General features: G+C 39.1%; 1 protein-coding gene across 1 annotated transcript in view; it reads left to right on the forward strand.

Annotated features, from left to right (window-relative positions):
• xirp2b (xin actin binding repeat containing 2b) overlaps positions 1 to 25,472 on the forward strand; it is a 28,445-nt gene that overhangs the window by 1,701 nt on the left and 1,272 nt on the right. Inside the window, exons 3-8 of the mRNA XM_077728696.1 lie at positions 12,270 to 12,409; positions 14,282 to 14,416; positions 14,985 to 15,074; positions 15,360 to 15,414; positions 15,486 to 15,574; positions 15,771 to 25,323. Of these exons, the coding sequence (XP_077584822.1) occupies positions 12,359 to 12,409; positions 14,282 to 14,416; positions 14,985 to 15,074; positions 15,360 to 15,414; positions 15,486 to 15,574; positions 15,771 to 25,323 (9,973 nt within the window). The 5' untranslated portion in view covers positions 12,270 to 12,358. The remainder of the gene's footprint in view (positions 1 to 12,269; positions 12,410 to 14,281; positions 14,417 to 14,984; positions 15,075 to 15,359; positions 15,415 to 15,485; positions 15,575 to 15,770; positions 25,324 to 25,472) is intronic.

Raw genomic sequence — 25,472 nt, forward strand, 5'->3', positions numbered from 1 at the left:
ATAAGAAATGGCCATGTGCACTTCTTTATGGCTTAACTGGATGGGAAAAGTGTCACCTGTTATACTATCAATGTGCTTATAGTTTCTCTTATATTTTAAAATTAAGCACATCATGCCTGTCTTCACATTAAAAAAATACTTTATATAATTTTAGTGTTTCTGTAGATCAACATCTTAAAGCAAGTCTCTTTTTAGGTGATGTAGTTCTATTTTATTTAAAAAACACAATCCATTATTCCCATTTCTTTTCTAAAATTAGTGCACAGCCTTTTTTCATATTTGCCATTATTTTAGATTAATTATAGTTCATAATTGATTGGGAAACGAAAGGAAAAATATTTTTTACTATTCCATTATTGTCCTTTAGATAGGGTTACAAGTCATGTTATTTAATGGACGCATACTCCGCCCACACTCCATGCAAACATTAGTAAATATAAAATGTGATAAAGTAGCTCCTTGACCCATGAAACCAGCCCTCTACAAAGTTTTACGATAATTAGTTGAATGTTAAGTCAATTATGGTGTAGTGGCACACTTAAGTGACCTTCATGCTGACATCCCTTTGAGTGATGATTTTGTGAGCGTAGTCCTCTATAGCTGCATTTAATTAAATCAGAATAGAAAGAGGGATTTAGCCAAAAAAAATGGAAAACATTGTTTGGCTTCATACTACTTACCCAACAAAACAAAACACTTTCAAGGTCACATTCATTTCTGACCATGATTTTTATTTTATTTTTATTTTTTTGTCACACCAGGTTTACCTGGTAAAGGAGAATGCCTAATGAATGAGTCAGGTTTGCTTGTGACTGGAGTTTTAGCCTACTGTGGCATATTACAAGTGTATTCATTTGTGTGTTTCACTTTCTAGTTCAATTCTGAAGGTAGAACAGCGACCTTGCAGGGAACAGAGACATTGATTAATATGATTAAGATTGGTTGGAAATGCCACTTTTGTCAAAAACCCACAATTTAATACAACATAGTTTCTTTGCACCACAAGATGGTGGCAAGCTATTTTCATCTGAAGGAGCTCCTCAACCTTCGTATCAAGCTGTAGTGATTATGTGTCAGCATTTGGAGGATGACAAATACTGCAATCATGTTAACATATTTGAGTTAAAATGATGCAAATACAATCTGGGAGGCCACATTGTTAGCAGTGTGTGTGTTTGCGTGAGTATGTGTGTGTAAATGAGTGTTTCATATTCTTGCACAGGAGGAAAGGATAGCGTATCCATGACAACGCTGGAAAATGAGTTCATGTAGTATGTGGTAAAACATCTCTCAGTATGTAGGATTTGGCGTGAATATCAAATACACCACATGGTAGATAAGCATTCTGGATTGACACATTTCACACCCCTGCCAATTACAGAGTGTGAATCCTGTGTCACGTAAATAATGAAAGGAGGGCTATTAACGCATGTGTGGGTTTGTGGCAGCGGTTGAGTTATTGTTCCATCAGACTGGATTAGGCTCCTTTTATATTCCTTTTTTTTCTTGTTGGTAGGAGCAAAAAGGCATGAGGCTCACACAAGTCTTTATTTATATAGCTGAGTCCAACACTGTAATTGTGATCAGCAAAGCAGAATGTACTTAATTTGATTCTGAGTGATGAGACCAAGTGTGTCTTTAAGAGCCAAGACAGTCATTAAGTAGGGAGGAATTAGTGACACCTGAATGTCAATAACTGTGTTATTGGCATGTCATTAAAACACTGCTGTGAGTGGATTCCACCACAAGATGGCACACATAACTCAAATAGGTTGCAATGAATCATTTTTTATATATATAAATATATATTTAATGTGTGTGTGTATACAAAAATATGATGATAATCTGACATTAATAAAAACATTCATTAAGGCTAAATTTCCAGTCACCTGACCCCTTTATTAATCTTCAACTCACCACTGATTCTGCAACCTGTGTGACCTATGATTTAATATGCTTACATCGCAAGGCCCCCCTCTCGACAGTAGAGATTAATTAACCATGATACATTTTGCATAATATCCGCTCTAGTCTAATAAAAGAAAATAAATCAACACTGGTCTAGAGGTAGTTATGAAAAGAAGAAAAATGTGGGAAAGGTTTTTTTTAAGGTCTCAGCAGACAGAGTTGTGAATATGTATCATCATTGAAAAATTTTGCCGTTCAGCAGAATCATTTCCATTAGTAGAACTGATTTGAAATTAAAAAAGTTAAAAGAAAAAAAGGCATAGTCAAGTTTATGTTGTATTTCAGTGTTTCCCCAATAAGGAAATGAAGTTTTTGCATCAGATCTTTATGCCGGTGAACTAAATTCGCTCATCTTTATAAAACACTTGAAAGTTACAGTATACCAATACTTTGCTATCTCACAGAAGGCGCTGTTGTGTTTTGCTTTTATATTTGACCCTAAACTGCATCAAGGAGTTGGCACTGATTCACAAAGAATAAGTGTATGAAAATTTTCTTTTGAGTAGTAGTACAACTGTGTGGTAGGGGACACAAACTTTGATCTTCTATTCTTTGCTCTCTGGCCTTGTTTTGGCGATACACAGACCCCATTTCTATGAAAGAAAAGATGAAGATATTTCAAAGTAGAATAAAAACAATATCTTCACCTTTTTTTTAGCCCACAACATATTACAACTTTGAACAGGTATGCTTCCTAACACTGGAAGATGAATATACTACTACAATGTAGAATTCTTCCAGTGTTGTGACCACTGTAGAAAACCGGCCAATATGATGCAAATAGAATAATTTACTTAGTCCTTTTTTTTATCTTATTTTTTCTTTGGCCCGAATGCTTGTATTAGCCCATTTTTAGCCCAAAGCTGCACACTAATTATTACAATCCAGGCCCAATAATTAAATTAACCTAAATGTTAACTTTTCTCAATGTCAGCCAACCACCATGAGGAAAAATAATTTTTTTAAGTCATGGTTATGCTAAGATTATTTTTTGTTTGTTTGTTTTTATACCGCTCAATTTTTTAAATATTAAATTTATTGTTTATTCTAATTATTTTCCATCACAATACAATATATCGAGATGGACTTTGGTTTTTAATTATAATGGCCAAGCTAGATGTGGAAAATAGTCTTTGGAGGAACCAGTTCTCTTGTCAAAATCATCAAAATGCGAAACAAATAGCATCCCAATCCATTAATGTGTATAGTTGTTGCTATTTTGTGATAAAGCAAAATAAAAGCATGGTCCAGCATGTGTTCACATCAAGAAACATGGCACGGCCACAAATGCTGACAAGGCGTCAAAGTGTGGTGACATGGCAAGATTTGAAACCAGAATGGAACAATGGGGTGTAAATAGATGTTTGAATTATGAGTGTGAAATAGTTGACGGGACCCTTAGAGGCCGTTAGAGACATTTTACAACTATCGATCCCTGTGTTACGCCTGCCGCTGTGAATCGTTTGACGGATTGCAGCTTGTTAAAAAACGTCAAATCTATAGATGACGTTCAAATCCACGACTATCTATTTATTCTGTCTGACTACACTGTGTACTTCAATGTGGGCGAGCCTACTTGAAGTCATTGGGCTTCTTCTTTTGTCATTTGAGATATTTATTTTTAGATAACTTCAACATGTCCGTGGTGTCTTTCGGTGCTGATATTGTGTGTCAGGCATGACGATGTCATGGCACAAGCAGCTGCTAAATTTAGTCTCTGTTGCCAGCAATGTGTTTTGCTTGATTATTGTTCCTTAGGAGGGGGACATTGTTTCATTGTAAGTGTAAATAACTAAAAAAATGGTGACAAATGTTCTCTTTTTATATTTATACTATATAAATGTAAAGTTGTGCATTCACAATCTTCCCTCTCCAAAGAAAAGCTCTATTTTGATCTCATCATTTATAGTTAAAGCAACATGGCTTATTTATCATAATCATTATTTATAAACACAAATATGAATGCGAGGTGTGATGTTGAAAGACATTTGAATTTTGGAGATTAGATTTTGTGGTGGTGGACTTTCAGATGAGGTCATTTTACATCAATCTTCTTTACTTGAACTTTTAAATTAGATAGAAGATTAAGCTGGAAAAATGTGAATAGATAAAATATGAAAATGCCTTTGAGAACATCCGTTCAATATTTTAGCAAAAGTTCAGGAAGGGGTCGTTCTTCCAAATTCATCCAGAGTTCAAGGTGAGGAGTGATGTGTTCTTTTTTTCTGTATCTAAATCTAATATGAATGCTTGAAGGTAATATTCACTCCCTTTTTGTTTCCTATTTCATGTGAAGTAGAAGGTGACTCGTAATTATCGTCAAATGATAATTGCCTGAGAAGCACAAATCTCTTCTTTTAAATGTTCATCCTTGCACAAATCTGCTAAATTTGGTCCGTCACAAACATCTCCTTTTTTCTAACTGGTCTGCACAAATCTGTAACTATTCACTTTCCACTAATGACAACCCTCGGGTTTGTCCACAGTGCAGTCAGGCGACTGACATAAAGCTTCCTCCTCTCTGCGTGAGTCCTAGTCATGTGAAAACATCAAAAAGGATGTTCATTAGCATATGTGCAATCAGCATCTCATGCACACACCACGTAAGAACACGAGGGCAGAATTGCAAATGCACCATACTGAGGATCTTAGTCCCAACATTGCCTTTGCTGTCTTTATTCAAAGCAAATGTTGTTATGGTCTTTGTATTCATTGCTGTAAGACCTCAAAAGTTGTTTTATTTGTCTTGATGTGTGACCAAATCTCCCGTTAGTGGAGGCTATTGCATCTTAGTTGGGCATGAAATTGTATAAATATTAATCTAATACATCTGTCAGAGGTAATCAAATCCGGTAATAAAAACCAAGACACTAGCCAGTATATTCACAGTTTATTTTCAATTATGATGCTACAGTTACAGCGCCTTTACATAACTCGTTTCCATGGTTACATGTGCCTACATTGTACAATCACTATGCCAATCCAATATACACAAGGTACTTCATCAGAAGAAAATCGTCAATCAAAGCAAAGTTTCACATGATTGCACACAATTTAACATCTCATCAGCTTGCAAAGTTTTTTTTTTTTTCGTCTCATGGGTCAAATGTTTCTATTTTATAACCGTCATTCACTCTATAGGGATTTTTTTAAATAACTGTCACACAAATGTAATTAGAGATGTTAAACACTGTAAACATTCATTTGAGTATATTGCAGAACAAGTAAAGTGAGTTTGTTTCACAGCAGTTTTTCTTTTAATTAAAACAATTGCTAATAACCCAGAATGACTCTGTAGTCATCCAATACTGTAAATATAGTATTAAACTGTCATTTCAGTTTTCCTTAATTGGGAATAGGTTTATGGAATGAATGTGGGGTCATGCCTAATATTTCTAATTCTGACCTGGATAAAAAGAAATGGTGGTGTGTTCCTTACCTAAATTCTTATGTGTTGTTTTTTGTAAAAAAAAATTGCTTCAGGCATTTAACCTATAATAATAAATTCAACTTGCAACAAGGACAGAATAATTTTGAGTAGTACCCCAATAAACAGCCTCGTCGTTTTGGTCAGTGGTTTCGGCAGATGTGAAGATTTGCTTTATTCATGGGATTGTCGGGAGTGCCGTAATGAGGCGCATATTGAACAGTCACTGACTTCACAGGTAATAAAAGTTTAAAACTGGGCTTATTTGCATTGCTAATGTCATTGTGTGGAGGAAGCAAAAGTGGGAGCTGCTTCAGAACTAGCTGCCCAAGCCTGTTGTCATCATTGAGGAATGAAATATTGGCGTGTATACGTACATGGATATAGCGGTCTGTATAATTCCTTTTTTGAGTTATGGCATCAGTCATTCCAAATGCTTGACGCTGGAAACTAAATGCTGTCTGATACTTATAGTCATGCCAATATGTACGCTGTGCAGCTAAAATGTTAGTGTCTTGTTGGCAGTTTGCAAAGACTTAATATATTCATGCCTAGAGCAACAAGGCCATATTTTGTGCTTGCTGTAGTGAGAGACTTAATGAAATCACAGTGTCAGTTTGGAAATAAAATACATTTCTATGAGCGTGACAAAGTATGTTTGGAGGCGCTGCAATAATTCGCCTGGGAACATTTTAACTCTGCATTTCTTGTGAGATCAGTAAATAAATAGCCCTGTTTAACAATCCCATGGGAAGGTTTTAAGGGTAAATGATTCATTTAAGAAGAGTTCTTGCTGCAAATACATGGATGACATTGACATTTTGGGTTGTCAGGAACTTTTCTGTATAGTGTTAGTTGAAAATAAACAAACAAGAGGAATATTTAAAATATTTTACAAACCTTTTGAGTGTTTTTAGTTGGATCCGACCTTGGACAACCCAACGTTATTTGCATAAATCACATTGGTACACTGCAACATTTATGAATGCCGAAAAGTGACATTTTGACTTTTTCTCTGTTTATAGACGTTGTGCTTTCAGGGATTTTTTTTTTTACTTCAGCAAGGGAGAACAACAGAGTAGTGCTTTTCTTTTCTGAAATAAACAATATCTGATTTATTGTGAATTTACCAAGAGCACACACACAGAACTCTGAGTGACAAAGCCGCCGTTTACAAAACAGACACATTCTCCTGGGCCATCAATATTATAGACTTCTTAACGCAATGTTATTCTACTTAATAAACCCAACCAAACATTTTAGACAATCTAATGCCAAAATACATTCATCATTTATATTATTTTTAGATTACCATCAGTTGTAATTATTTTAGTCGATGGCAGTAGGGGCATCGTATTTGGTATCTGGAATTTGACTGGGGGATTCGCACAACTTAATTAATGCCTTCAATACCACCAATTATAGAAACCATCAATACTATACTATACTAGAACACTGTCACCTTGTAACCATACGCAACTGTGCAACATAAATCCATTTGAGTCATTTAAAATCAATTTTTCTCAAGCAACATGACAAAAATATCTCTTCAAATGCATTACACTTAACAGAGATGCTGATTATAAAACATCAATTTGTGCACATGACTACATGAGTGTTTTGTTTGTCATAGTTTATTCCGTTAAATTTCAAATAAAGTGGGAATCCTGTTGGTAATACACAGACTGTTTGATAAATAACTTCTTAGTCCTAAATACTTGTAATCTAATTCAAAATTATAATTCTTACAAGAAAGATCATGTTTAATTAATAACATAAACAGAATTTTGTTGATAAACTCATACTGTACATTTTTAATGATTCCACAAACAAGTCCAAATAATCCAATTTGCGGGATCTGATCTTTTTATATGATGCTTGCATAAAACTGTTCCTCTCATAATGATCTTTAGTTATCCACATTAATACAGAGTATGTCTGAGGACAATCACAATGTTGGGTAAACAATTATTCCGAGTATATCTGGATTCAATAGGCGTCACAATAATTGCTGCAGTTAACATTAAGTAGCGGATGAAAGATAAAGCCTTGAAGATAATGAACAAATAGCTTTCTGTCATCGTCCTTCTACATTGTCACATATTGTCACTCCATCGTGCAAATATTGAGAAGCGTCACACACGCCATTTTCCCTCCTCATGACCGCCATCATTTTTTTCTAATCTACAGCCCTCATTTGAGTTCACTCCCAGCGTCATTTACAGCCCGCACTGCTAGACGTTCCAAAGAGGAAATTAATTTTCCAAATGCTTGGATTAAAGTGGAACACTGTTATTTTTTTTTTACCCCCCAATCAGATAGCCACTTTACGGTTGAATTAATTAAAGCTCAGTTGGCTATTCAAAGTATCCCAAATGCATCACTGCACTAAGTGTGGGGACAGATAAAGAAGGAGAAGAAGAAGTTGTGTTTCAGGATGAATGGAAGCTTTGATCGAGGCAGGGCACAGCTTTACTTAGGGTGTCATCTGGAAGAGATTCGGCTCATTGACATGCGTCCCGTGGCGCATCTGTCGGCGGTCCGCATGCATTGCTCGCTGGAGCGCGGGACAAAAGTGATGCCAAATCTCCACAGTGCATCACAAGGAAAGCAGATTGTATTTTAAAAATGCATTTCCTTCCTTCAATATAGTACAGCCGCAGACATGCATCTTCATATACTTCCAACAGAAATCTTCTTTTGAATAGGACACACATTTCAAGTACAAGATTTTTTTTTATATCCTATAATTATGGGAAGGTTATGCCTAATGACAGGATAAGAATTGGATGACTTGAAGGTTAATTAGCTGTGGCTTATGGGTAACAATCACAGTGTTTTGTGGAACTAAAGTCAAGAGGTAGTACAAAGTGTTTCTTGGAAAATATGTTGCTGGAAGAAATAATGGCCCTCTGAAGGACACTCGGATGATTTTGTAGAAGTGTGTTAGGGAATATTTACAGTGAAACCTTGCTTTTTCAGAACAACTTCATTTTAAATAGCAGGGTACTGAAATTACTATTGGCATTGAATGCAACTCACAATTCCTTGTGACCATATTTCAGTTCCTCAGCACCATGTATGTGATAAATTTGTGTTATTATTGAGTGCGGTCATGAAAAATACTCCACACTTGATAGATATTTCTTATGCAGCATCATAATGAAGATCATTCTTGTATTTTATTACACTGTGCAGGGCTCAGATGTTATGAGTGGTTAGCTTGAAATACATTCTCATTGTTTGATACCAAGATAGAGAATTCAACCATTTCATGTTCAACGGGGGGAAAAAATGGGAAAGTGTCTGATAGCGTCGGCGAATGGGCTTCCTCGAAGCATGATGTAAACAGCTCCGGGGCCTCCCTCTTATTTAATCGAGCATCATGACAAAGAACTCGCAGATATTAAAATCAGCGGGATGAATGAGAAGGGAAAAAAAAAGATATGATTTACTCATTCTCACTTTAAAGCTTTCCAGGAAACACTTGTTTGGCCAATGAGTATTTAGTCAGAGGACTGAGAGCCAAAGCCCCCGAAGCTCAAGATGAAAAAAAAAAGACTATTTATTTGCTCTGGAGACTAGCCCTGTTTGCTGTGTTGTGTGTTTTAAGTCTATTGCCTGTGTTTGGTTCTTATTGGGACCATAACAACCACGTCTTTTTAATTACAAGGATGCTGCAGGGTTTTAAAAAGTATGATTTGTTTCATAATTACTTCTGGATAGTTTTTGTGTTGTTGTTTTTTTTGAAAATTGGACAATTGTTAATATTTAAATTGTCAGATTCTTACGAATAGTGTGCAAGACCAGGACTAAATATTGCTTTTATATGTAACTGAGGTCTATTGTGATTTAATTTTAGACAGTTTCAGAAGTTGGATATGAGCCAATAGTGGTATTTACTGTAAATTGGCAACTCTAGTCTCAATTATTCTCCAGTAAATTAAATAACTCCAACTATAGCAAGAGACATGATTACAAATTATGCCGTTTCAATAAAGAACAAACACTGAAAGGTCTTACCCTCCAGTTTCTAACTTTGACATTCTTTTTGAATATACAGTACAGATTTCTCTATATTTCTGATCCTTTCTCTTGGTGCAGCAGTAATATCATAAATCGTACATACAACACTAAATATTTATACAATTCATCTTCTATGGTCTCCTGCATGTAGTCCTAGATATTTTCTGGCTACCTCAGGCTGGACCCATGACTTAATCCCATTAAACCCATGACTAATCGACAAAAACTGCTATCCAGTGGTGATGGAAAATATTATCTTCATAACATTTTTGTAGTTGAATGGATGTGTTGAGGTTTTATCAGTCTGTATTACAAAATAAAAAAGTTTTGGCAAGATAGCTGTTCCAGACTTGTGTAACATTTGACCCGTGTCCTTGGCTTTAGTCTGGATTACCTCAAAGCATGCAGAGTGGTCAGGTTTCTTTGTATCGTTTCAAACTCAACAAGGTCATGCAACTATTATATAAATGTAATAGTTTCGTGTGTGTTGCCTAACGGCCCAACTCAAGTAAGCTTACAAATGGGTATTTCTAAGCAGACTGCTTTAATCAGGGTCAATGAAAAAAAAGTAAAACCTCCAAGTTAATGATTTGTATCCATCCTTTAAATCCTCTCTTGCTCATCTTCTCAACGGGTGTTATGGGATGAATATACTAACTCAAAAGCCTGGGAGTTCGACTTTTTCAGTTACTGTCGAAATAATAAGATCTACTATAAAAAAATGCACTTTGACGTTATAAACATAATTTGCTCTGTTTTATATCTATAGGGACCTGTTAGTCATTACACCGGTTTACCATCCTGAGTTTCATAGACCCTTTTGCATGCCTTGTCATTGAAAAATGTGCTAGAACAATACATAAACATGGTATTAAACATTTACATTCCATTTACCTTGTTAGAGATTGAGTCCGTGGGATTGACTGTTTCACTTTTTCTAAATAATGGGTTCATAGAACAAAAACCTGTAGTCATGAGGCCCTTTGTGGTATATTTTGGTTACCCCTGTTCTAAATTAAACTCCCCCCCCAAACACGACTTTACAGACCCGGCCTTGTGTACTGAGGCACAGTCATTCAAGCCTTCCCAATAAGTTGAATTGCCCGTGCTGGATATTTCTACGAAACAGGTGGGCTGTTAGAAGATTTGATGCCCCTCTAACCGGGGATGTTCAGATGGCTAGAAAACACGGACATTACTTTTGTCTTTACAAGATACCAGAGGCAGGTTGGCGCCACCGTCACTGTCTGGACCAAACAAAATATGTTGCCAGCTACTCAACACTGTCAGGTGTCATGAGATTTACTGCCCCCCCTTTCCGACTACTCGCGTTAACATTACATTACATCATTGGCCCCATTTGAGGGCCACCACACAGCACCATGCCATTTACTGTCACTTGGATTGAAGACCCACAGGAGTCCATGTCATGTGGTGTGACGGATTCCAGGCTTATTGGCGTTGAGATATTTGCGATATCGTGACAGGCGGTAACAGCTGCTGCGCGTCATGCGACGTGGGGCTGCGATGATGAAACTGGGGTGACCTGCTTAATGGCTACGCAGGCATCTGGAAGGGGGAAATAGTTTTTGAAAAGGGAGGCGAGCACAGTTAGGTTTTGGGAGGGGGGCGGAGGTTCTAAAATAAAATCAGCTGTCACTCTCCTGGACTGACAGAGGTGGACACGCTGCTGGAGCTGGTCTCCAACGCCGACTAGGATTTTTCTTTGGATTTGGAAGGACCCTGCTGGCTGGGGGTGCAGTCGCCATTTTTTGTGGGATTCTACTTGAGCTCCTATTTTCTTTTACCTGGTAGGTCAAGAATGAATGCCGTGTGAACATTTGGGTTGCCAAGTTGGTTTGGATTTATGCATGTATAACCCTGTAGGGAAATAAATACAAAATTAACCCAGCAATTTGAAATGGCGCCTTGGGGAGGGAAGTGATTTATTCTGCTTCTAAAACGATACTGCAGGTGTTCATACTCTACTTTGGAGATACTTGACAAGCCATGAAATGAACAGTGCAGTGGAGTCATTTACAATAAAACTCACGTTTATCGACGCCATCGTCACATCTTTAGACAGAAACTGTGGAGCCTTGTAGCTTCCATAAAGACAAGATGGCCCTTCTTGGTTGCGTTCAAAATAGGCAACATTTATTTTTGTATGGCGCCTAGATTACTTCACTTTCTTGTCATTTGAGATCACCCACCACCACCCAACATAACGTGTCATTAGATAGCCTGGGACTTTTCTGGTTGTGAATTTCACTACCTGCAGTAACATTTAATAGGCTCTATATATACAGTATTTTCCGTTCAAAATACGAACAGAAATTTGTGGCCAGTTATTTAGTCATTCGATGTAATTTAAAAATCTAGATGTATGTAAATTTAGAGGCAAAAATGAGGCCAATTTTGGTTATTAATGTCACTAAATGATTCCATGACTTGTCAATTTATTTGATGTCAAATAATCCTCTGAAGTCAATTATAACTATGACATAGAAGAGTGATGCCTCTGCTTTAGGCAGACAGACGTAAGTACATCTGAAATAGGTTATTCTGTCATTTAGTAATCCCAATGCTCTACAACAGTCAGTAAGCAAGAACAATACAAGTCATTCCCTTTAAAGGTTTTTCATCTGTGGAACATTTGTATTCATTTATATTCATAAGCCCATTACCTGAATTATCAGTACTGAAGCCAGGCAGCAGCTATTATTGACAGATGATGAGCTATAAAGCTATAAACTATGAGTTATTGTTTTTTGTTTTTGTTTTTTTTACAATGTCACTGCTTTAAACTAAATATTAATGACAGTCCCTTGCCTGTTTGTGTCTTTAGCTGCAGGCAGCACGCATTTTAAGCCGAGCAGGAGCACCTGAAACATTTTAAGCTGACGAAAACCAGAACTGAGCTACTATAGAGCCATCATGTACCAGTCAACTGCCACCCAGCGTGCAGGAAACACCATTTCCAGCAGGGTACTTTGTGCACACATGGATATTTCATTGCTCTAACACGGTGTCGTAACAGCAATGTTTTGGTGGTCGCCCTTTGTTTGTACATAGCCTGGGGGGGTCGTTGTGTAACAATAGTTTTTGGTATTGTCACCTCTTATTGCAGATATTGTTATGCTGTATTTGTGGAGGTGGTGACAGTAGTGCGGCAGGGAGTGAGTTGCCGAGGAGGTCAGCAGCCTTTCATAGGCAACACAAATAGGGGGGTATAAATAGGAAGGAAACAAGACTCTCAGTGAGCAGCAACTCAATGCTGAAAAGAGAAAATGTTGCTGTCGTTTTTCAAGGCTTTGAAGGAGAAAAACTACTGCGGAACCTGTGTGGTCAAATGCAATCTGTTCGGGGACAGTGGGTAATGTGCTTTTTATTGCCAAGAGGAAACTTTTCACTGCTTGGGGTTGGATAGTGATCGAGGTGTGCAAAGAGAAAATAATGGGTTATTTATTTCCAGGCCACACAGAAAGACTGCACAAATCCTCCAATCATCATAATATGAAAATAAAAGTCACTTGGAACATTTAGATTGATAACTATGCAAATATATTAAAAGGGAATGGGCAGTTTACCTCAAATGTCAACACCTTTTTAGACCCTGAAAACTATAAGTAAAAATGTGTAGATCTTTGAAAAATGAGAAAAGGTCAAAGGATGAAACTGAAGAAAAGTCTGCCAATTTTGAAGGGATAAAAAGCAGATCAGCAGTTCTACCTAAAGGACAGGTGATCTTTAACCACACTAAGCTTTGCGTCATATAGTATGGCAACAGGGTCATAAATGAGGAGATGAAGTCTTCAAAACAATACTGGGTGTTTTTAGAACATTCCGTAATATTTGCAAAGCAGGATTTTGTGCAATAACAAAAAAAAAAAATCAAAATGAATGACTCACTAATGGACATAAGACTATTTGTGTTCTTCAATTATTTTCGTATGGAACACGGTTTGTTTGTTTCTGTGTTGTTAAAATGAAGTGGCGTCTCGAGACTTTTTACAAGCGAGTGAAAACACTTTAGAGATACAAGTCATTATTTGACTGATTTTATTCCATTTATTTTTGTTTGGCGATCAGCACTGTAATAGCAGGGAAGATGAAAGCACTTTGGAATAAGCAGGATTTTTCTGAAATATTAAAATTTTGATCCAAAAAAAGGCTTTGATCAGCTGGGTTTCCAACTTGCTGATACTTAAAAACAGTAGCAAGCAACAACCCTGACACATGTCCTTTCTTTTGGTGCCTAGGCAATTCAAACCGGTAAAAAAAATGCTTTAAAGCCTTTTTTTTGTCAAGGAGAAAGCCTGTTTATAAGCTTGCAAAAATATTTTAGAAGTATATTTTTTATTTCTCTTTTGGAGTGAAGTGTAAAAGCATGTTTGAGTCCTTTCACAAAACTTTAGATGAAAGCTTTTTCCATTTTTTTGTAAAAAGCTCATTTATGGATTTTTAAAAAGATCTTTTTTAACCATTTTTTCTTTTTGGTTTACATACCTTTCATGAATAAATAATAATGCATTTTCTTCCATGTGATTGGCTGGAAACCAGTCCACCTATTCCCACAATTGACTGGGATAGGTTGTATGTAAAATGAATGAATAATTTTCCTCCATTCTTTAGTGTAAATACCGCACAATCCCATTTCAATCAAGGTCTTTGAATCATTCTATTTCAATTTAGTTCAACCATAAAATATTATTTGAGTTCCACAAGTATTGACGCAGAACAAATTAAAATTTGTATGAGGCAAAAGGTTGGAGACCTGTTTTTACAGCACAATTAACAGGTTGAAGTGTAGCTTCATGCCAGGGTGACATCGTCTAATAATATTCTCTGCTTCAATAGGTCATGGAGGAGTCTGAGATCTGCTCCGTGCCTGGGGGTCCCGCCAGTGTTAGAAAACAATTTAAGACCCAGGAAACTACTTCCACTACCACATCACATGTAACCCAGTTCCATTTTCAGCACAGCGGTGTACAGGTACACATATTAGAGTCTAGTTTGCCCAATTATGGGCAACAATGCATGAAAGAGAATGGAACGTCTATCATCAAATGAGATGGAAACATTACCCCAGACAGGAATTTCGGATATCTTGCTTTCATTTAGCACACTAACACGCTTGGCTGAGCCGCGCCAAAATATGCCATTTATTCTGAAAATGAACATGAGGTACACAATGCATGTTTCCTCATGTTCGGCGTACTGCTTTCCTATTATTTGGCGTAATAGTATGAATATACAACACTGCATGTTTTTTTTTTTTACATTTTGCCCCTTGAGGCTACATCTTGTTGTACAAAGTATAATATACCAAGTATGTATATGTATGCATGTACAATGACAATGAAGCTTTGTGTGTTTCATTGCTTCTGGTCTAGGGAACTATGGGATTGTTTCTATGCATCTCCATCTGTTCAGACCATCAATTAATTTGATTAAAGGCATAATTGAAATTGGTTGACTTCAGTGTATAGTGTGAACTAACATTCAAGTAAACCATAGACTTTCTGCACACCTGACAAGTAATTTTTTTTCACCCTTACAGGAAATCTCACAATCGGAGATGTCAGTTTCCAGTAGCGGTCAACAGATGATGTCAAACAGTCAGCAGCTACTTTCCAACCAAGAAACAATGGTAGTATTCACTGTTTAAATTGTTCTCTAACACGTTACAGAACAAGAGAACCACCATCGGTTCTAAGTTTAAGGCTGCATTAAATGCACTGACGTCGATAAATAAAAAGTTGTGATCTTCTGCCCATTTCACAAATTTGTTGACTAAATACTTTAATTGGCCTGAACCTGGTAACGTCGTACAGATTTTGCCAATGTGACCTTTAAATGTAACGTGGGTTTGGTAAACAGCGATTACAGAGGGTGAAGTCTAATTGATATTTTTGTGCCTCGTATATATTTACAGGTGTCAGACAGTGGCATTGTCGTTCATTATGGTGATGAAAATCATCAAAATGAAGGTAAGGCATTGAACGCTGGCTCAGAATTGCTTGAAGGCTAAATTGCTTGAATGCTGTTTTTTTATGAATAGAAGAGGAATTTCCAAGGTACACAACAAAAGAACTGAGGGCTCAGTTTGAAAGAACCATTGAAGAAGCAACTCCTCACAAACCAATTAAGGTAATCATAAAATCACTACAGTAAAATAGATTTCAGTGAATATGATAAAATACATAGTCTTTTGTTGACAGCTGGTCTTCTTTGGTAAGATTGTGTCATTGAGTGACTAACAGCTTATTCTACAGGTAAAATGATAATTAAGCAAGCCTTTTCCACTCATCTTACTTGCAAATGTCACTTTTGCTTTTGAAATAAGATTGGACGTGACATCAATCAGTCAAAATGGTCTTCCAATGTCAGCCGAAGCAACACAATGACTAATGATGTGAACCGTGAGTCAGCGTTCCAAGTAGCAGAGGACACACCGGAAGCCGTGCAAGACTATGAGGACTTTCCACCACCGCCACCAGCAGATGTAGAAGACTCTGATTATCTTCCGCCGCCACCACCGGATTTACTCCAAATGTCATCCGGCATTGAAAACAATGTCGTAACTACTTGCTTACCCGAGGAACACCAAGTAACAGTGAAGTCGGCCAAAAACATTATCAGCAAAGAAGCTTACATCAAGCAGAAAAACATGTCTGAATTGAAACGTCTATACAAGCATATTCACCCCGGGGTTAGGAAAAACATCGAAGAGGAGTTTTACACTGAATATGAGGAGTGTGGAAGCAACCAACGAGATAATCAACAATACTTCAATGAAGATGAAGCCAATGTCACTGATGAGGAATACGAATGGGAAGAAATCCTACCTGGAGACGTGCAGGCGAGGCGCTGGATGTTTGAGAATAAGTCGCTAGATACTATCAAAGATGAATCCATGGATGGAGAGGTAGAGGAAAACAAGATTATAGAGAAAGAGATGATTCTTGGAAAGGATGTTAGACGTACAGCGTGGATGTTTGAAACCAAGCCCATAGATGAACTAGGTCCCCGTGAAAGTGACTCTGTGGAATATAGGAATAAGTTCAACAAATTTGACAAGGGAGATGTCCGAGCTGCGACATGGTTGTTTGAAACCCAAACAATGGACCGTTTGAATAAAATGCACCAAGAAGAAGACCTTACCAAAGAAGTAGTATTTACAGAAGAGGATGGAAATGCCACCATTTATATGATTGACAGTAAATACATGGAAAGCCTCGGACATACAGAAACAATCGACGAGCGTCGTCTGCTGAGCTTAAGAAACGTGACTGAGGAAATCATTAATGAGGAGAAAACCATCACGACTACGTTTGAAACTCAGTTTAAATGTTTTATTATGGGACAAAGCAGTCAAATGCTGGAGATTAAATCTGTGCGCAAGATTGAGACTGAGCTGGAGAGTTCCATTGCGTCACGCTGGCTTTTTGATACACAACCTCTTGATGAGAACATACCTCTTTCATCTATCAAGCTGGTGTGTAGCCTTTCTATGGAAGACAGTAGCAAAGGAGACTGGGGTCGATGGTTGTTTGAGATAAAGACCTTGAATTCTATTACTGAGTTAGAACACTGCGAAAATGAGGAGGTGGTTGGCGCCGATGTACGTAAACACTGCTTAGTGTTTGAAACACAACCAATGGATTCTCTCAAAGATCATTCAAATGCCACAACTCAGTCCGTTGAAGAAATAATCGGAGGTAATGTTAGATCGGCCAGGAACTTCTTTGAGAGCAGCCCTCAAATGGTGAGAAAGAACTCCCTTGATGTTGGTAAACTTAAAACTGCTCTGGTGGATGAAGACGTAAAAGGTGAGGTGAGACATCAAACGTGGCGCTTTGAGAGTCAACCTCTGGAGCACATACGTGAGGAGAAGAAAGAGATGATTCGCACTGTAAACATCGAGGAGGACCTCGTACAGGAGGACGGCACTAGTTGCAGAGCAGATGTGCGGACGCATTGCTGGGTTTTTGAAACTCAGCCAATGGATATGTTAAAAGATGATTCAAATAGTCTTCCCTTAACAAAAGAGGACATTGTTGCAGGTGACGTGAAATCCGCTAGGAATTACTTTGAAACGATTCCAGTTGAGGAGCCTAAGGAGCTGGCAGAAGTGGGGAAACTGAAAAAAATGGTGATGCCAACGGATTCCCTTAAGGAACTTGCAGAGGTGGGCAAGTTGAAGAAAAGGATTGAAACTGATGAGGAGAAGGGAGATGTTCGACATCAAAAATGGCGATTCGAAAGTGAACCTTTAGAGCAAATTCGAGATGAAAAGAAGGAATTTATCCGAACGATTGAGTTGGAAGAAATTGAAAAAGTGGATGTGTCAAACTATAAGAACATGTTTGAGAGCACAGATTTAAACATGAGAGATGAGTCCCAAAAGATCACAATTGAGGGTGTCACAACTGGCTCAGTGCAGTCAAACAAAAACTTGTTTGAATCAGGGCTATTGTATGCCATGCAGGACAGTTCCGGCCACTACCACCAGGTTAAAACGGTTCGTCGCGAAGAAGTAGTGAGCGGAGATGTAACCACATGCAAATGGATGTTTGAAACACGACCGATTGACCAATTTGATGAAAGCATTGACAAGTATCAAATAATCAAAGGTATATCCAAGCAGGAAATCGAATCAGGTGATGTGAAAACAGCCAAGTGGCTGTTTGAGACACAGCCTCTTGACGCCATCAAGTATTTTAGCAACATTGAAGAGGAGGAAATGCAAACTGAAACTAAAGAAATTGTGAAAGGAGATGTAAAAAAGTGCAGGTGGCTTTTTGAGACTCAACCAATGGACATTCTGTATAAAAAAGTGGAACGAACCAATGAAAATGAAGAATTTGTTAAAGGTGATGTAAAAACATGCACATGGCTTTTTGAGACACAAGCACTTGATACTTTACGTGACGAAACAGAAACCGTATTGAAAACAAGCACCGTAAATCAAGAGGACATTCAAGGCAAAGATGTCAGAACAACTTGTTTTCTCTTTGAGACGGAAAAACTGGAAAGTCTTTCTGACAATTCCAGCTCATATACGCGGGTCACAGAGATTGACATCGCATCTGGTGATGTGTCAAGAAAGAAGCACATTTTTGAACATGGCGCATCTGATATCATGACATCAACATCGGAAGAAATGATGCAACATCTCAAAAGAGTCCAGTCTGAGGATATCCAGAAAGGTAATGTAGTCACCTGCAAATGGCTCTTTGAAAACCAATCCATAGACACTATCCACGAAGGAGAAGAGGAAACAGTGACTGCCCGCACGGTAATCGATGTACAAGGGGGTGATGTAGACAAGGGCCGTTTCATCTTTGAGACATTTTCCTTGGATAAGATCAAGGAGACTACATCTGAAACGGAGATATCCACCACAACGCAGACGATTGCTCGAAACGATGACGAGAAGGGCGATGTGAGGAATTACACCATGCTCTTTGAAAGTCGACCTCTATACGCTATTCAGGACAAGGAGGGTCATTACCATGAAGTTACTACAGTCACCGGTGAAGAGGTGACCCGGGGAGATGTCGTCGGAACTCGCTGGTTGTTTGAAACCAAACCCCTTGACGCCATTAAGGATTCCGATGAGGTTTACATCATTAAATCTGTAACGCAGGAAGATGTGCAAAAAGGAGACGTGACCGCTGCAAAGTGGAAGTTTGAGACGCAGCCTCTTGATAGGATTTCGGAGGAAAACAGAACGATTACAAAGACGGTGGATGACATTCAAGGGGGAAATGTTCGAATGAATAAAGATCACTTTGAATCGGATATGATGCAGGAGTCTGTCAGAACAGTTAATGTAAGTGAAATACAAAAAGGTGACGTCAGGTCGGCCACTTGGAGATTTGAGACTCAGTCCATTGATAAAATAAGAAGCCTGAGCTCGGAAAACCTGCTTGAGACGGTTCGAAAAGAAGAAGTACAAAAAGGGGATGTAAAACAGTCCATTTGGTTGTTTGAGAAAAATCCTTTGGACCATATTAAAGAGGTTGATGAAGATGAGGAGACACTTGTCAACCAGGAGGAAATTGTCAAAGCAGACGTGAAGTCGACAACGTGGCTCTTTGAGACCACGCCTTTCGATAACTTCAACGAGACAAATATGGAAAAGATGGAAATCTTGGGCAAGAGTGTCAGGGGAACGCTTGAAGAACTTTACAGTCAGAAAATGGTGACATCGAAAGGAATACTCATCGAATCTGATGAAATTGGGGATGTTAGAATGGCAAAATACAATCTTATGAATCAGCAGGTTCCTGAGATTCAGCGGGAGGAAGTCATTAGAGGGGATTTGCAGACTATTATGATGAACCTCCTAAACAGGCAGGAACAACAGGGTCGGCAGGTGGTTATCGAATCAGAAGAGAAGGGTGACATCCATTCAACGGTGCAGCAGCTTTTCAACCAAGAAAGCAGCAATTATATTGAAAAGGAAGAAATTATTCAAGGGGATATTCGGGAAGCCGTAAATCAGCTTTTCAACAAAAGTGTCCCAGCCAAACATGGCCTTCTCATCCAAGAAGATGAGAAAGGTGATGTACGGATGACAATTTATGCCCTTCTGAACAAACAAGACCATATCAATGTGGAAAAAGAGGGTGTGGTCAGAGGCGATTTACAAAATGCTCTGCGAAAACTTTACAGCCAAGATAAGTCTGATTGTACAAATCGGATAACAGTGGATGACACTGAGAAAGGAAATGTCCATTTTTATTCTACCTGTATTGAATCTGGGGCCCTCAATTACTTAAAACAGTTGCATTTAGAAACAGATGAAGTAGCAGTTGACATTTTAGAAAAAGACAAGATAATTGGAGGGGACATTAAGGGCATGAAAGACATCCTTAGTCGTAATCAACCTCAAGTGGAGCGCACAGTGGATGACATCGTACCGGGTGATGTTTATAACACAGTCAAAGTTTTCATGACGGAGCCCACCGTGTCAACAGAGAGCCTTCGAAAGGAAGAAATTATTAGAGGGGATTTGAAAGCTGTGTTGACTTCTTTGTCGGACTCGGTTAATCAGACAGTTATCGTGGAGAAGGAGGAGGTGGTAAAAGGAAACATACCCCAAACAATGCGGAGCTTGGAGAGGGCACAATATCTTCACAAGGAAGTTGAGAAGCCAGATATCGTCCCAGGGAATATTAAAGGAGCTCTGAGATCCCTTGAGAAATCTGCAACATCCCGTGTTGAAACACATGTGGAGGATTTAGTTTCTGGAGATGTTAAGGCCACTTTAAGATCCCTTGAGCTGGCAAAGCAAGCCGTCCATGAAGTGGAAAAGGAAGAAATTGTGAAGGGTGACATTCAAATAGCTATGCAATCCCTACAGGATGTTTCTGCTGAAAAGAAACAATATCAACAGGAGATTGTTGTTCAGGGTGATGTTAAAGGGACTATACAGCTTTTTAAAGAGTCTGTGTCCTCCCCCAAACTACAAAGAAGCTCAAGCAGTGAGGAAGAAGTAAAAGGTGATGTCAAGATGTCAATTAAGTCCTTATATGAGCTGCAAGAACAAACTTTGCTAGAGAAAGAAGAAGTGATAAAAGGTGATGTAAAAGGCACAATTAAATCGCTTATGGAAACAGCACAGCGGGAACCTCCCAAAGGAAAACTCGGCTCTTACAGAAGAGTTAGAGTTAAGCAGAGGTCTCCTGTTAAGAATTTAAATGACGAAACAGAGAAGACTGTACAAAAAATCCAAACTGCCACTTCAGCAGAAAGCCGTTCTGTTATCAATGAGACAAAAAATGTTCAATCAAAATCTTGTACAGTTGAAAAGAGAACCACACAATCCGAAAGAACTTTAGAGCACAAAACAATTACGCAAAATCATGGCATCAAAACATTACAAACGGAATTCTGCAACCTTAAGCCCAAAGGAATGATACAGTTAAATAAAACTAAAGTGCAATCCAATGTTTACACACCCAAAAGACAAGTAACAGGGGCCGATTTGCCTCTTCCTCCTCCACCTGTGGTAGACATTGATCTCCCTCCACCCCCTACACCGCCTCCTCCCTGTGTGGATTGTGACATTGACCTCCTCCCTCCTCCACCACCACCAGCTACCAATGAGCAGGAATTCCCACCACCCCCACCTCAGCGAGAAATGGAAAAAATACTCAAACAATCAATTCACGTCTCACCATCGGGGGCCAAAAAGGTGAAGACAGTCAATGTGCCTGTCCCAAAGCATGAGCATAAAGTGGAAACAGTTCAGTCCCTAATTAGGACACGTACATCGAAAACAGTTGAAGTCCCAGTGCCACCAGAACAATCTATTCATATCTCACCATCAGAAGCCAAAAAGAAGGTGAAGACAGTCAAAGTACCAACATTGTGTCCTGTCCCAAAGCTTGAGCCTAAAGTGGAAACAGTTCAGTCCCTAATTACGACACGTACATCCAAAAGAGTTGAAGTCCCAGTGCCACCAGTTCAGTCCCTAATTACAACACGTACATCCAAAACAGTTGACGTCCCAGTGCCACCAGTTCAGTCCCTAATTACGACACGTACATCCAAAACAGTTGACGTCCCAGTGCCACCAGTTCATTCCGTAATTACAACACGTACATCCAAAACAATTGAAGTCACAGTGCCACCAGTTCAGTCCCTAATTACGACACGTACATCCAAAACAGTTGAAGTTCCAGTGCCACCAGAAAAATCCATTCATATCTCACCATCAGAAGCCAACAAGAAGGTGAAGACAGTCAAAGTGCCAACATTGAATCCTGTCCCAAAGTTTGAGCCTAAAGTGGAAACAGTTCAGTCCCTAATTACGACCCGTACATCCAAAACCTTTGAAGTGCCACCAGAATCCCCACGACCTTCAAGGAAAGTTTGCATTTCTCCTATAAAATTCACGCCACCATCTTCCCCTATTCCCCAAATGAGAGTGAAAACAAGTAAATTTAACACCCCATTAATGAAAGCAGAGGAAAGATTCCGGAAGCAAAGGGAAGATAGCACTCCTCCGACCACTCCAGTTCCACCTAACGTAAATGACTCACTAACAGAAGCTGTTCACGTTATTGCCACTGAAAATACAAAGCACCCAGAGAAACTACCGATAACGAAAAAGGCCGCAGCAGAAAATGCCACTTTGATGCTTAATTTAGACTCCTCATCAGGTGATGCATCCACGCGGGTTGTTATCGCCAAGAGCATGCAGAACAATGTCACAAATCATGAAAGAATGCTCGCAGGATCCTCTAGAATATCGTCTGCCAAAAAGGAAATCATTTCTAACAAGGCTTCTGAGGTGGTCTCAGTTCAAAAGAGTTCTACAGTCACGGCTGTGAGACAAACTGCACAGGCGACGAAACAGAAAATGGTTTCTCTTTCCTCTCAAGTGTCGACTCAGGCTGCCGTTACTGACCAAATTCCCTCTAAAGTCACTGATTTTGCAGATATGAGAAAAGAAACTGCTGTTGAGAAGAAAGCTGTAAAAAATCTGAGCGCAAAGGGACCTGATGCAATGGAAAGAAAGACGAATGATGGAACAGTCATGGATAATGCATCAGGCCTTGATAAAATAGTGAAACCTGAAAACACCCAACAGAAGTCAAAGAAATCCCAATCCCAGGCCTGGAGAAAAGAGAAAGTAGAATTATCCATTAATCAATCTCCCACCAAGGAGCAAGACACTGTCTCTGATGACCAGAAGCAAACACAAAAAGCAGAAGCTGTTGACACCGTGAAAACAGGCACAACATACCAAAAGGTAAAAAAGATTATGGAGGAAAAGAAAATTGATACCAAGGTGGTAGAAGAGAGAAAAATTGAACAAAAAGTATTTTTTGAGTCAAGTCAAGCAAAAACAGAATTAAAGCAGGAGGTCACAAACGTATCTACCAGCCTAGCTGATGATGTTATGATAAATTTAACAGACAACCAAACAGTAATGTCGTCACCAACAAAGAAGAAAAAGAAGTCCAAAAAGTCTAAAGGTGGTACACAATTAAGCCCAACTAAAGATGGTAGCATAGAGACAGCAGGTGAAATAGAAAAAACAATGACTATTTCCCAAAATGTGACAGAAGAGAACATTCAGCAAGTCGTGACAGCAAAAAGCACTGAGGATGAGAACTCCCATGAACTAAAAGCACATCAAAATGTTCTGAAGGGATTGCAGAAGAAGAAAGAACAGACGATTGCTCGGAGGAACGCTCAGTCGACACCAGAGAAAAGTCATGCTGACCCAATTAAAGTGCCAGATGAGTCAAAGCCAAATGAAAATGTAATGTCGACATCAGTGGGAATAGTAGATTGTCAAAAACAACATGGTTCAGGCTTAATCTCTATTTCCAAAACTCAACTTGGTTCATTTTCCGATATCCTCCCAGAGGTAGCAAACAAATGGACCGATCAATGTCCAAAAGATGACATAAAGAAGCACGAAGGCGACTCACTTACTAAGACAAATGCATCTGCTAAAATATCCAAGATCAACACTGGTTTCACTAAAGACCAGACGCAAACAAAGAACGAAACCTTAATTGAAAGCAGGAAAGAAAAACGAACTGACCTCCGAGTTCCCTCGCCATCACTGAGAAACCGCTCTCCCTCACCCACATTTATCACCATCGAGTCCATACGGAAGACGGATTCACCCGTGAGAGTTACGCCCTCGCCTACGTTGCTCCACAGGCCGGCCACACCTCCCACACCACCGTTACGCCGCTGCGAAACCCCGTCGTCAAGAATTGCAAGGATCACACCTTCCCCGACGTTTGACAGGGCTGAGAATTTGCCGCGACTTAGAAACACCACAGCCAAGCTTTCGCGCGGCGTTACTCCGCCTCCGCTGATTTCCCCAGAGTTAAGATCTGAGAAGAAATCCGAAATCGTGGGGACACCTTCATCATTCCACCAGCAGATCAAATTTGAGACTACCCACGGCTCAGAAAAAGACACTTTGCAAACTCTCGAGTCTTTTAATGAAACCCAAAGTTGCTCAGATGTCAATCCGCTACTTTGTAATGATCTCAGTGAAGATAACTCAGAGTTATTACTAGCATCAGTTAAAGAAAAGAGGGATTTTTTCGAGGAGGCCCAAAAGGCTGAAATGAATAAAACATATACCCGCAAGGAACCAATTCCCATCTCTGAACTGCTGAAAGACACTAATGAAGATAATTCCCACCCAAAAATAAAAGCTGATTTACCCAGTCGTGTAAATAAATCTGAATCAACAGATATATCAACTATCAGCAAGGAGTTAGACTCGCTTACAGAATGGTTGCAAAACCAATGTGACGACTGCATCAAAGCCAAGGAAGACATCTCAGAAAGGGCGTTGCCCGATTTCAACATCCAGGCTCTACCGAATGTTTTTCAAACGAATGAGCAAAGATTCTCTTTAGATGAGCAGAAAAGGGATAAGGAAGAGCCAGCGTCAGGCCGAAGAGAAGCCGTAGTCGACACATCAAAGCCGCTAAGTCCTCCAGAGATGCAGGGGGGCTTAGAGAAGATCTCTACCCTCCCTTCTCGCAAAAATGTGGAAATTGTACGGACAGAAGTACCAGTCTCTTCTGAGAACAAATCAATCACAGAGGACTTCTCAAACGTTGATGTGTTTGGGAGCAAGGTCACCACGACAAGTGTCAATCAGCAGTCTGGCAGTGCGTCAAGACAGTCGGCGCCTTTCTCTTATGCTGACGCGGTGAAAAGAAAATCAGCCAAGCGAACCCAAACCTACGATAAAGATGCCACTGAGAACTTGCTGGAGAATTTCCACCAAACCCACAACGAGAGTGAGACTGTCCATGAGAGTTACAGCTACACGGTGTCAGAAGTGACGACGTCCCGAGAGGTGTCTCATCAAACTCATCAGACAACTATTGTCTCTGGTAATGATTGGAAAGCATGAGACCTGAAGAAACTACAGCATGGGTTGAAGTTGTACTTTTGCAGCCCTTAAAAAAAAGCTTGTGATGAAAGTAATTGCAATATCAGAATGCATAATGGATAGTAAAATTTCCTTTGGAATGCGCAATTT

This window comes from Stigmatopora nigra, chromosome 11 (assembly GCF_051989575.1).
Source record: "Stigmatopora nigra isolate UIUO_SnigA chromosome 11, RoL_Snig_1.1, whole genome shotgun sequence".
NCBI lineage: Eukaryota > Metazoa > Chordata > Actinopteri > Syngnathiformes > Syngnathidae > Stigmatopora > Stigmatopora nigra.